The sequence below is a fragment of the Euleptes europaea genome, chromosome 5 (genome assembly GCF_029931775.1).
Source record: "Euleptes europaea isolate rEulEur1 chromosome 5, rEulEur1.hap1, whole genome shotgun sequence".
NCBI classification, from domain to species: domain Eukaryota; kingdom Metazoa; phylum Chordata; class Lepidosauria; order Squamata; family Sphaerodactylidae; genus Euleptes; species Euleptes europaea.
In genome coordinates, this window is record NC_079316.1 from 56,381,011 (window position 1) to 56,394,127 (window position 13,117).

A 13,117-nucleotide genomic window follows, 5' to 3' on the forward strand; every position below is an offset into this window, starting at 1 on the left:
TACCAATCCAGGCTTGGGGCTGGGGCGTTATACTCAGGCCCAGCTCCTATCCCCTCAAACCCATTTTCTGTTTCTGATTTCCCACTGGAAACCCCAGTGCAGTGTTGTAGGTGAGAAACTGTTATCATGACAAGATGGGAAAAAATCCTGTGTGGGGAGATATCTATTCCCCTGGAAATCCGTCACACCCCATAACCTTATTTTACTCATGCTTCAAATCTGAAAAATCTGAAAGACCTTTAATGGTCATATACTATTAGCATGATTTTAACAGTTGGAAACGAAGCTGACCCACAGCAACATGGTATGAAATGTCTCTAAATGCCTTACTATAGTCTTTGCCAGCAAAAAAAAAAATAATAATAAAAAAAATTGCAACATAAGTTTACACACACAAGCATATATATATTGTTGGTCCCCCTCCCGTTTTCTTGTGCAATAGTCTTGTTCAATAGAGGATCTTTTCTCCCACTGATAACTGAAGCCTTCCAAACGAGGCAAACCTGTTACTGCACTAGGTATTTCCAGCGATGCATCAAGAGTATGGAAATGTTATAAAAAACATTGCTTTAAAAGGGTTTTTGGATGCCACAGTTAAAAAATGGTTGGAAGACGTCTTCACAGCTAAAGGGGCCAAACAAAGTGCGAACAGTATTTTTTATAACAGTTTCAAACTGTTGGGAATACATAGAAAGTGCGAACAGTATTTTTAAAAACATTTCCAAACTCTTAATAAATCGCTGGGAATACCTAGTGCGGTAATAGCCCTAGATTCCAACCTGGAGCAAGGACACACCTGTGCCTGCACATGCGGTGGGTTGGTGGGAATGGTGATTCTCAATTCTTTGTTGATGTACAACACACTCTTTTCTCTTCAGTAATGATGTTCTGCTCAGCACTGTTGACACATCTCGATGCAGCAAGTATGGTGGCCGTGGAATCTTTTCCCTTAGATGTTTCTTAGTAAAGGATTGACAGGAAGCTTTGTATCTTTTGCAGGGTTATAACCTTTTTGGTTCCTTCTAGATGTGCATTTATATATAATCCCAAATATCCCAGCACCAGGAATTCTATGATCAATCATGCATTTGCACCTGAAAAGTGTTTTTATTGTCACCGTTCACGAGCATTTTTGAGCTCTATACAACTGGCTGTGCTCAGATGTAGAATTAAGACTGCAGATTTTTAAAAAGGAAAATAACTAAGAAATGTTTGGCTGCACAGCTTAAAGAAAAAGCACCCGCACTTATCAACAAATTCTTAATGTTTTTTATTTAATTAAAAAATAAATTACACCCTCTTTAAGGCGTAAACTCCCTTCCTCTGCGTAGCAATCCCGGACATCCTTGGTGGTCTCCCATTCAACTACTACCCAGGGCCGAAAGCTGATTTAACACCGACCCGTTTGGAACTTTAATGTCAGTTTTAGCCAGTCTTTCCTCGAATTACCTCTGGGTGGCGCACGTGGCTCTCTCGTCTTCCCTTCCCTCACCGTGAGGACTGAAAGGCTTACCACCACCCCCACCCACCAATGCTCATTTCCTGCTCCATCCACCACCTGTTACAGCAATTTATCTACTACTGAGCCACGGTTACTCCACCCTCCCCATTACGGGCAAACTTCACCTCGACGCCGGGGATGTGTGAACAAGTATCCACGCCATTTTAAATGATGTCTAAAGCAGCCGCAAATAAGGAGGTATGTTGCTCTACCTCCAGATGTGTGTGTGTGTGTGTGTTAAGTGCCGTCAAGTCGCTTCCGGCTCATGGCGACCCTATGAATGAAAGTCCTCCAAAATGTCCTGTCTTTGACAGCCTTGCTCAGATCTTGCAAATTGAAGGCTGTGGCCTTCCAGACGCCTTCCCAAATTGAAGGCTGTGGCTTCCTTCCAGATGCCACCCCAAAATATCCCACCAACGAGGGCAGGGACGCTCATATCGTGTTCGTCCACTCTCAAAAGACACACACGACTGCCTTTGCGAACTGTTTTCGCTCGAGGCTCCATCCCATTCCCAGGGACGCTCCTACCCTGCCAGAAAATATTCTTGCTAGTCTTGAAGGGTGCTACTGGACTCTGGCCCTTCTCTACTACAGGGACGCTGCTTTTGCTCACGGAGGTCCTCCAGCTCGCCCTTCGGTACCTCTGATCAACACTTCCGCCCGCGGCAGGGCCAGGGCGCAGGCGCACAGCGACGCACGCGGGAGGCCGCGAGAAGAGACTAAGCGTTGTCCCCCTCCCCCTCCCCGCCGCGGGAGTTTTGGAACGGGGCGCGCGTGTTCTCTGGCGCTCCTGAGGTACGTTGGCTGTCGAGGCCTTGAGCGGCGTCGCGGCCGTTGGGGGGAAGGGGCGGGGCTTCGTGGTCTCCCCCCCCGCCCCCGCGGAGGGCGCGCCCCGCTTTGCGGCTCCTGAGGCGACTCCGCCGGCGGCCGCAGCTTTTCGCCCTTGTCCTTCCCTTCCCTGTCAGAGCTCGTCATGCCGAGACAGGCTCCGGGGAGCTCGGTGGCTGACTGACTGCCTTTCAAAAACCCGAGGGGGTGCGATGGGCGTCAGGACTCACGTCCAGTAGTGGGCGATCGCCATGGGCGATTCCCCTCACTGACACTCCCCGAGGCATTTCAGTTAGTTGGGGCGCTTTTTGCTCCGTCGCTTTCTTTAGTCCTTTAAGAGCAGCCTTGAAGGACGGTTCTCTGCTTTTCGGTTCTGTGGGTAGATTTATTGGCAGCTCTTCCTGCTATACGACTATTTTAAGGACAGAAATGCTCAGCCTCCCCCACCGTGTATATTCCAAACAGAGGTGTTTATCAACCATTAGGGTGGTTAATTCTCTGCTCCTAAACCCAAGGACCCTGTAGACTCCACCACCCTGTAGGTTCCTCCAACTTCCCCTTCTATTCTAATAATGAAGTTGTCAAGTTTTGGTGACTGGAGCTGTGAAACGGGCAAGAAAGATCGTTTTGCAACCTTGAAAAGGGCCCCAGGTTTTCAGAAAAATGTGAAATCTAAAAAAGAAAGATATATTGGGCAATTTTTTAAAACCCCAAAATGATAAAAGGTGCACCTGTAGCTTTAAGTAATGGATTCCTTCCGTGGCTGTTGCTAGGCAACCATATGTTCCAGGGTTCAATTTCTTTGAGTAAAGGAGAGAGGGGAGACTTAAGACAGAGGGACAGGTTGGCAGGTGGGTGGGAAGAGAATAGGGTTGCCAACTCCAGGTTGGGAAATTCCTGGAGACTTGGGGGTGGATCCAGGGAAGGGTGAGGTTCGAGGAGAGGAGGGACCTCAGAAGGGTATAATGCAAAAAAAGGACTCCATCCTTAGGATGTCAGACTAGGACTGGATAGCTCCTTCTGTTCAAATTCCCCCTCAGCCATGTAACTAGTGATACCAGCCTCCAGGTGGGACCTGAGGATCCTCTGGAATTACAGCTCATCTCCATACTATAGAGATTGATTCCCCTGAAGAAAATGGATGCTTTGGAAGGTGGCCTCTATGATATTGTACCCCATTGAGGTCCCTGTCCTCTCCAGGCTTCATTCCCAAATCTTCAGGAGTTTCCTAACCTGGATCTGGCAATCCTACCCCCCCATCCCCCACCAGTAGGGAGGGTACCTGGTAACCCTACAAAACTCACTGGGTTACCTCTGGGAGGTCATAGATCAACCTATGTTACAGGGTTGTTTGGAGGACAAAATGTACACTTCCATGGGCTCCTTTGGAGGAAAGGTAGGAAAAAAACATGATTGCCCAGGTCAAAATATGGTAGCATGTTTTATTATAAGTAATCACAGATTAAAGTGCATAGTTGCTACCTATAGGTCTGAGTTAATGAGATCTGTTAAGTTCCTCGCTTGCCATGCTGAAAAACTGAAGGCTGTTTAGAATCAAAATAGTAGTGAACTACTATTAATTCCATTTTATCTATACAGCAAATTAGTTCACTGTCAAAATGGAAGCACCTGTATTAAACAGCCCTGCGTCCTTGTGCTTTACTCCAGAGTATTGTGAGCCTCAGAGCAGCAGCTCAGGAAAACAGGTATGTAAACTTAATATATCCCATTTAATGGCCAGTTATTTCTTTTGTGTCCCTAAACCAATGTTAGGTTGAATAATCTAATCCTTAAAAGTACTATCATAAGGAATGTCAAGCAATCTGTAAATTTAGTCCCTAAGTCGTCTACAAACTTAAAATTCCTAACTGGATTAGGTTCTTGTTTCTATCTACTGATGTGACATCATAAAGTTCACAAATAACCTGTTTGTGAAAATGGTGTGTGTGTGTTACTGAAGTTCTGCATTCTAGTGGGGTATAAACATTTTAAATCTGCTAAAGCTTTCTACAAATAGTTTGCTTTTGTTGTAGCATAACATATAGGCCATTACCGCACTTAGTGTAGTCCCCTGCAAAATGCCGTCTTCAGTCCCAAGTCTCAAATCGTATTTCATGATTTCCTCCCCGCACTCGTCTCCCCTGGCCAGTTTCTGGGTCCGTTTCCAAGACGTTGCTTGTCACTTCGCACTTAAAACTGTTAACACGAACCTTGGAGCAGGGGGCGTGTGCGTAGTAAACGCCCACAGCCCCGCCCTCCACCTTCCCACCCCCAACCCATCCAGCATAGGTCCAGCCCTCATTAAGGCCATTTATGCACGGGAGGTTTTCCCTTGGATTTGCCGCTCTGTAGATGCACATTTTCCTCACCTGAATTCTCAAAACTCTACATAATAATAGCTTATTGTTGAGTTTTGGGAATTTGGATGGGGGAAATGTGCATCTGGAGAGCAGCAAATCCAAGGCGAAACCTCCCGTGCATGAATGGAAAGATGCATAGGAAAACATAGCACTTGAGCCCACTCCCTGGGGAAGTTGGGGAGGGGGTGAAGGAAGGTGCTTTTCCCTTGGAACTTGCTACTTTTGAGTAAGCCTGCTAAACGCTTACTCTTGTGGAAGCATGCATAAGGATTGGGGGGGGGGGAAGGAAAGCACTGGCTTCTCTATAGAAGCCAGGACCTTGAAGAAGGTCTTTCACGGGGAATGGTTGGGGGAGGCGCTTTCTCCTTGAAATTCCTTACTTTGGAGTAAACCCTGCTGAATGCTTACTCACGTGGAAGCATGTGAAAGGATTGGGCAGGGGGTATGATTGGGGGGGGGAAGGAAGGCACTAGCTCGTCTGCAAGGAAGTAGGGGGAAGAGTACAGGGAGGAGTTGTGATGCAAGAGCCGCAAGGGAACAAGGGAAAGGTGGCTGAGAGTTTCCAAAACGGGCATGATCGCACCCACAGCAAAGCGCTATAAAAATGGAGAAAAGGTAAACCTCGGGTTATTGTTTCAACATGAAACAGGGAGGGGAAAGTGTGATCAAGAGGCAATAAAACGTAGCGAGATGCTTTAAAAACACGTTGCAAAACTCAGTGCAGTAGCTCCCATAGTTTACTAGTTAAAAACAGCTAACTTGTTTCTTTTAATAAGACTTTTTCATACCCGTTTTAGCCAATGAGTGCAACCCTTCGAGAAAGGTTGAAGAAAGCAAGGCGGTCCTTTAATTCAACTTTGACTGTAGCAAAGCGTCTTAAAATCAGTGAAGAAAATGACCGCATTACTTATGAAGAGATGACTTTATCTAAAGAAGAACCATGTTCCATATCACAATATGAGGGCAAACACTCTGAAAAAGTTTCTGACAAAATCATGTGTATGAAAAGCGATTTGCAAGGCAGAGAGCTTTGTGAGGATGAATATAATAGACTCAGTAAAACTGGACAGAATTCTTCACCAGTTTTGTTAGAAACTAATTGCAATCAGTCAAATCTACTAGAGGAGAAGATGAAATTGGTGAAGCAGATTCAGGAAAAGGAGGAACTTCTTCGAAGACTTAAGCTGGTCAAGATGTACAGATCAAAGGTGAGATAAAAGCCTCACTGTGATTGGAATTCACATTTGCGTTAATTATACTTTAGATAAATGCTTGTATGGATGTTTTAGCCTTAGCGATGCCAGCGCTTCTAGAAATAAGTCACTGCTGCAAGAAAATGTAAATAATCATTTTCATTCATCTTTATATTCTTCAAGTGCATTTGTGTAAGTACTGCACCAGCCAAAATGCTAATCAGCTTTGACATTGTGCACTGCAGACATGTGCAGATTGGAGTAGTGATGAATTATAGACATGCAGGAAGTAGATACCAATTCTGGCAAGGAATACCTTTTCAAAGGCATAATATTGATGTCTGTTGTCAACTGTGATAGATATGTCTGTTCTTCTGTGTACTTTAGCAATATTTGTGCCTCTAGTCATGGTAGTAAACTAACCTAGAAATAAACTGAAGATTGCTTTTGTGTAGGACTTCTGTTTAATCTTTTGGTTCTTTTCTTGTATCTTGAACAAAAATAATGCCCCTTTAAAAATCTGTAAAAACTGTTTTCTACTGTTTCTGTATAAATAGGAAGCAATCTATTGATCTACTGCAAAGCTATGCCAGTAATCATTTTAATAGTAATTGGAAACCAAAATGACAGGTGCAAGTATTTCTATCACTCATTCACTTACCCAGGGGCTGGGGTGGACTGTGCTGAAACTTTTTGGGGAGTGGGGAAATTATAGCAATCATGATGGTTTACATTTACTGACTTTAAAAAAATTAATTCTAGGATTTTCTATTTTCTACAAGAATCTGTGACTTGTTCTTATGTTTCACCTAGGGTTATATATTGTCTATCTCTAGTCAGATCATTTTTTTAGTTATTATCTTCTGTTTCAGAATAACCCGACAGAATTGCAGTCTCTGATAGCAAAATGGCGAGGCAGTTCCCAAACAATACTGTATGAGCTACAGTCGGCGTTGTCTACAGACGGCAAGAAATTAAGTATTACGGAGCTGATAGACAATTTTGGATTAGATGATCAACTGCTACATTATATCAGAACAGAGGAAGATTTTACAGATGCATGACTATAAGCAATTTATCTAACATCCCCAAAAACAGTTTGAAAGTTTACATCCGGTTTTTGTGCTGGACTAGTCAAAGAGCCATGTAATTTTATGTAGAAAAGGTTAGAACTAAACAAGCATCCAGGCAAAGCTAATGCTTTTGTTTTTGTGGTGGAAGAATTAAAAATGTGAAAAAGAAACTGGCTGTATTATAGAATAGTTCATATTTTCTGATGGTTAGTGCTGTGTTGCTTACCATGAAATGAAAAACTTGCATATTTTTATTTGGCATAAAATTTACAAGCTTTAGTTCAGTGCTGTTTCAATTTTGTTTGACTTACAACGATTTCATACTCTGTAAATACTTGTATTTTCAATATAGTGTTTCTTTTCCTGTTAAAGCAGAGTCGTCTGGGAATTGACTATGTATTCTGTATATATTAAATCAGATATCTGAATGTAACTTTATGCTTCTGTGTAACCCAAGATGAGACACATAGGAAATGGCCAGCATGGATCCAAATACACATTGATTTTTGTACTGTAAGTAGTAGTTTCAAGGTTTTGCTTATGGTAGAATTGCCACCTGCTCCTACACATGAATCTGCCTTATACTGAATCAGGCCCTTGGTCCATCAAAGTCAGTATTGTCTACTCAGACCTGCAGCGGCTCTCCAGGGTCTCAGGTAGGGTTCACATCACCTACCTGCCTAGTCCCTTTAACTGGAGATGCTGTGGATTGAACCTGGGACCTTCTGCATACCAATCAGATGCTCTACCACTGAGCCACGGCCCCTCCTAACGTTGGCAACTCACTACTATACCAATCATGATTTAAAAGCAGTGACGTTTCTCAAAGACTTGCATGCCCACAAGATGGCTTTATTTGAAGAGGAAACAAAAGCAAACTTGGAGGAGGTCCTCAGATACCAAAACAAAGGAATTGGAAAAGTATCTTAACAGTAGTATTAATTACATCAAAGAAAGGATGTTAATGCCCATCATTTTCTGTCAGTTATCAGATATGAGTCTAATATAATATCACAGTGAACAAAATGATCATATAATTGACAGTATAATAATGAGAGCCCAGATTGATCCTCATTTCATATTTCTCCAGCAGACTAGTGTGGAAAACTTGGAAATAATTAAAAAGTGTGTATATCAACGACTACATCTCCATAAATTCTGAACAATTCCAAATTAAAATAGATGTCAATGGAGATGTTTCTTCTACCACTCTGATGGAAGTTACACAATGATAGAAAAAAATATATCCACCCTAATGATATTTCAGTGGGTTACTTGTTTTCTTTGCTTTGGAACTGTTCACAATTTATAGAGCTACAGCTGCCTTCCAGTTTTTGATGTCTGATGAAGACATAAAATAAGAATCTATTCAAGGTCTTGTCAACTACATTATCACTTTATTAATTTTGTCACTATATTAAACTTGTATCTGATGACAATCTTTGATATACTGCAATTAATAAACCTTTTCAGGGTCCTCTGTTAGAGCACTCCCCCTTACTAATATTCTTGTACATCAAAGAAAGCAGGGAATGTTCTCATTCTCAGCCTCTCCACTTCAGCCTGAAGGATGGACAACTCCTGAGCCTGTGCTTTGGCAAGATCCACAAGTTGCTGTCGCTGTAAGATGTCTTCATAATGTTCTTTATGAATCTTTTGCTTAAGTAGTTCTGAGTCTGCAAAACAAAGTCCAAAATCGATTAACGAGGTTGTATCTAACAGTCATTTTCCATGGTACAGTTGGGATTTCTTGCAAGTCCCCTTCCCCCCCCCCCCCCACTGTTCCTTGCATTCCCCTGACTACCAGCAGCAGAATTTGTGGGGAGCGGAAAAGTTGCATGGACAATTGGACAGATTTTAACAATGGAGTTAGAGGAGAGTGTTATAGATCAAATCAAGCCTGAACTGATCCTAGAAGCTAAACTGAGGCTATCATATTTTGGTCACATTATGAGAAGACAAGAGTCACTGGAAAAGACAATCATGCTAGGAAAAGTTGAAGGCAGCAGGAAAAGAGGAAGACCCAACAAGAGATGGATTGACTAAAGGAAGCCACAGCCCTCAATAATTGCTAGACCTGAGCAAGGCTGTTCAAGACAGGACGTTTTGGAGGACATTGATTTATAGGGTCGCCACGAGTCAGAAGCAACTTGATGGCACTTAACACACACACAATCATTTATATGCATAAATTGATTCATGTATCTAATATGAAGATGACCCTGTTTAGAAAAGCATATTTTTACAACATGTGCAGAATGGCCCAAGCATCAATGGCTGTATTTCATGGAGCAGGAAACTGATTTGCTCAGTGAATTAATCTTTGTGTCATAAAGTAACATGAAGTGGCCAAGCAACCCTTAGAATATGACTCACCAGAACACTCATAAATGTGCCGCCTTTCTGACACGGAAACAAGCATTTCGCGTATCTCCTTGCTGATTTTCTGGTTTGCTACCTTTTTCTGATCAATTTGCTTCTCCAGCTCCATGATAAGCTTCTCCCGATGTTGCACATTTTTCTTATGAACCTGGCCATTGACAAACAGTGCATTCAAGATGTGCTTAGATTTATATGATAACTTGTTAAAACAAGCTTCATTTCATAAGCACCAAAATGATTTTATTACATCTGATGTGACATTTTGCATAGTTATTTCTATGAAAGACTACAAAGGATATGGAGAGCATTCAAAGTATTTAATGGGATACAACCAGTAGCAAATAATGGATTTCATATTGAAATGAAACCAGGGTACTGATGAGTACAAAAGTATTTCTGTATAATTTTGCTTATCTTCTCAGATGAGAGCTCAAAGCAGATTATATTAATAAACCAGCAATAATAATGGCATCGTAACAAACCAAACAGCAGTATCCAGAAACTAGAATTAAAATAAATTCACAAAAGCTTATCTGAAGAAAAAAATGTTTGTCCACTGCAAAAAAGACTAGCACTGTACACATGTTATTGCATGTACAGACCCAAGGTACATGGAGGGGGATCATCAGCAAGTGTGCCACCCCCAAAGCGACCATTTTCCCCAGGGGGACAGATTTGTTTAATCTGAAGTTCAGTTGTAATTCTGGGAGCTCTCCAGCTCCCACCTGGAGGTTGGCAACACTAGGCCTGGCAGCAACCGCTGGGTGACTTGCTTACTTGCATGACTCAACTAGCCCTGGCTGCTTGCTACTGTTCAACAGAAGCCACCCTACGGAAGCCAGTGTGGTGTAGCAGTTAGAGATTCACAGTAGGGTCTGGGAGACCCAGGCTCAAATCTTTATCTTGCTGTGGAAGCTCACTGAGTGATTTTGGACCAGTCGCGTACTTCCAACCTAACCTACTGCACAGGGGCGTTGTGTGGATAAAAAGGTGGAGAGCAGAATAATGTCAACTGCTTTGGTCCCCACTGAGGAGAAAGGCAGGGTATAAATGAAGTAAATATAGCTGAAAATGGGAGGCAGCTAAAAAGTAGTTTGGTGAATGGCTGAGAAACAGAGAATGAGGCAGGGAAAGGGGGAGAGGATATGAGGGTTGCCAGGGGGAGGGAAAGAGGAAATGGTGTGGGGAGGGGGTTACAGGGAAAGTGAGGTGCCACCCCACAAGTCCTTGAGGGTTCCTTATGATGCAAATGGACCTGGGCCAGTGGCTGGCACCACAGAACTGGGCCACAGTTTTCCTAGGGGCTTTCAGGAAAGGAAAGAGGAAATGGTGTGGGGGGGAAATGAGATGCCGCCTGCAAGTCCCTCAAGTTCCCATTTGTAGCATTATAGTCTTCTATTTAAAAACTCATAGCTGGGGGGGGTGACATCAAGAGCAAAGCTTGAGGGTCCCTCAGGCATCAGCAGTAGCCAGAAAATTTATCAACAAAACAAAAGGCTCTAGATAGTTTTCCAGAACTGGCAATGTCTTTATGAAGGCATAGTCAGACCCAGCTAGTTGCAGAGTAGAATCTTTCCTGCCTCGCTATAGATATGTGCATAGTCTGATTGCAGAAAGGAGATCCAACTTCATCCTACACCCAGCAGAACAGAATGACGCTTTTATTTTCCAAGATGAGGGAAACAGATAGATTACTTTTCAAGCTTGTATAACTGAAGTAAATAAGCAGCATTAATGTAATAGCTACATTGGGAATAACTTAAAGCAATATAGTATGCAACTTTTTGACTTCATCAGAATTTATCAGGCTGTATGCTAAGCAAGAAAAAAAGGCAGGGGGGGTATTTTAGGGGATGATGCGAAACTCCCAGCCTGAGCCTACAGTTTGTAAAAGTTTTACAACAGGATGAACTTATACAGTGCTACAGTATGTATACTCAGAAGTAAGCCTCACAGTGTTTAATGGGGCTTACTGCCCAATAAGTGTGCACAAGATTATAACATGAATTAGATTAAAATAGAGTAGGAGCAAAGAAAAATAGCACCCCTGTTGTCGTTAAATAGTAAAGGTGGAGATTAATATTAATATTAGATGGTACATTCATTTTACAGTCATGTGATTTGTTTTCTTCTGATGATTGGTTTAGATACAGGTGGTATGGGGAGTGCAAATGAAATCTTTGTTTGGGGTCCTATGATGGCTCTGAGCAGCCCAGAGCAGAAGGAGCCAATATCAAGTCTGAAGACAATAAAGGCAAATATGAAATCAGGACTAAGAGGCATGTTGAACAGGTAGTGTTCCATATATTCAATGACAGAGAAGATAATTTACCTTATCTATAAAAGTAAGTGTTGCCTCCATTACTGAGACCTCACGATTCATCCGGCTGTCGTAATTTTGTACCCTCAAGAACTGTAGAATTAAAAGAAGAGAGAAGATCAGGCTCGCAGAGCTAAGTGCCTCCATACATTAAACCTTAGACATGTCCAGTACAAACTCAATCCCACTGAGCAATTCATTCAGATCTTGCACAGTGTGATGGAACTACTTTCACAAAACATGTAGTACTAGCCAAGCTTTAGAGTGGTTGTACAATACAAGGGCTAATAGCTGACCAGGGATCTCTTCTGATTTGGACAAGGTTATACTCCTCTTGGAAAGCCAGGTTCGCAGCTTGGGAGTGCTACTTGACACCCAGGTCACTTTAGAAAACCAAATGCCTGTAGTAGTTCAAAGTGCTTTCGCCCAGCTTCAGCAGGTGCGTCAGCTGTGTCCATTCCTGGGTCAGTCAGATCGAGCCACAATGATCCATGCCTTAGTTACGTCTAGACTGAACTATTGCAATGTGTTGTATGTGGGGCAGCCCTTGAGGAGTGTTCGGACGCCGCAGCTAGTGCAGAGCACCGCAGCTAGACTGCTAGTCAGGGCTAGCTACCAAGAGCACAGCAATATTACAGCAATTACACTGGCTACCAATCCTCTTCTGAGCCGAATTCAAGATGCTGGCTTTGACCTTAAAAGCCCTACATGGCTTGGGATCAGGGTATCTGAAGGACTGACTTTCCCATATGTTCCTGCCCAGGAATTATGATCACAGTGAGACCCTCTTGACTGTCCCATCAATCGAAGAAGCACGTTTGGTGGGTACACGAGAGAGGGCCTTTTCAATGGCAGTCCTACAGTTATGGAACAACCTCCCCAGGGAGGTGCGCCTGGCCCCCTCACTTTCAATCTTTAGGAGGCAGTTGATGACGGTTTTATTAGCACTGCATTTGGTTAAGTGCAGTTATGTCGTAATAATGGATGTGTTTCAGTGTGACCACAGGAACCATTCATGGAGTAAAAAGCCACTATAGTTCATGCTGAAAACTATGTCAATGCAGCTACTAATAAAGGCTGATAAAGAATGTGAGAATAAAACTTATTCCTCATGTAGAGAATTGTGTAAGAATATATGAAATGCCTTGCTGTGTTAGTTTGGATTCCATGATCCATCAGTGCGAGGATCACAAGATCTTCTCCTCCTGCCCTCAGCCTATTCCTACAGTGAAAAAGTGTATTCCTGGGATTGAGGGACTTGATAGATGTGGATTGAGTAGCTGTAGGGGGGAAGGGGGTGAAATGGCTTCTTTCTTCCCCTTCTCTGAACACAGATCTACTTGCACAAGAATCAGAAAGGGCAATCTTGTTCCTATCCCCTCCCCACTACAGCTGCCTGACCTTCCTGGCTGTTAGTACACACAAATGTCTTGAACCTCAGAATAAACTTTCCCTGGATT

At 42.9% G+C, this 13,117-nt stretch overlaps 2 protein-coding genes across 2 annotated transcripts in view; one reads left to right on the forward strand and one right to left on the reverse strand.

The window, feature by feature from the left end:
- Positions 1–3,948: 3,948 nt before the first annotated feature.
- SFR1 (SWI5 dependent homologous recombination repair protein 1) lies at positions 3,949–6,965 on the forward strand. The gene is made up of 3 exons (XM_056850190.1): positions 3,949–4,035; positions 5,487–5,897; positions 6,755–6,965. The coding sequence occupies exons 1-3, from the start codon at positions 3,949–3,951 to the stop codon at positions 6,944–6,946; spliced, it is 690 nt and encodes a 229-aa protein (XP_056706168.1). The 3' UTR covers positions 6,947–6,965.
- Positions 6,966–8,415: 1,450 nt separating this feature from the next.
- The window catches only part of CFAP43 (cilia and flagella associated protein 43), a 75,880-nt gene continuing 71,178 nt past the window's right edge, over positions 8,416–13,117 (reverse strand). Inside the window, exons 37-39 of the mRNA XM_056849802.1 lie at positions 11,670–11,750; positions 9,332–9,485; positions 8,416–8,631 (exon numbers count right to left, since the gene is read on the reverse strand). Coding sequence (XP_056705780.1) covers positions 8,456–8,631; positions 9,332–9,485; positions 11,670–11,750 — 411 coding nt within the window. The 3' untranslated portion in view covers positions 8,416–8,455. The remainder of the gene's footprint in view (positions 8,632–9,331; positions 9,486–11,669; positions 11,751–13,117) is intronic.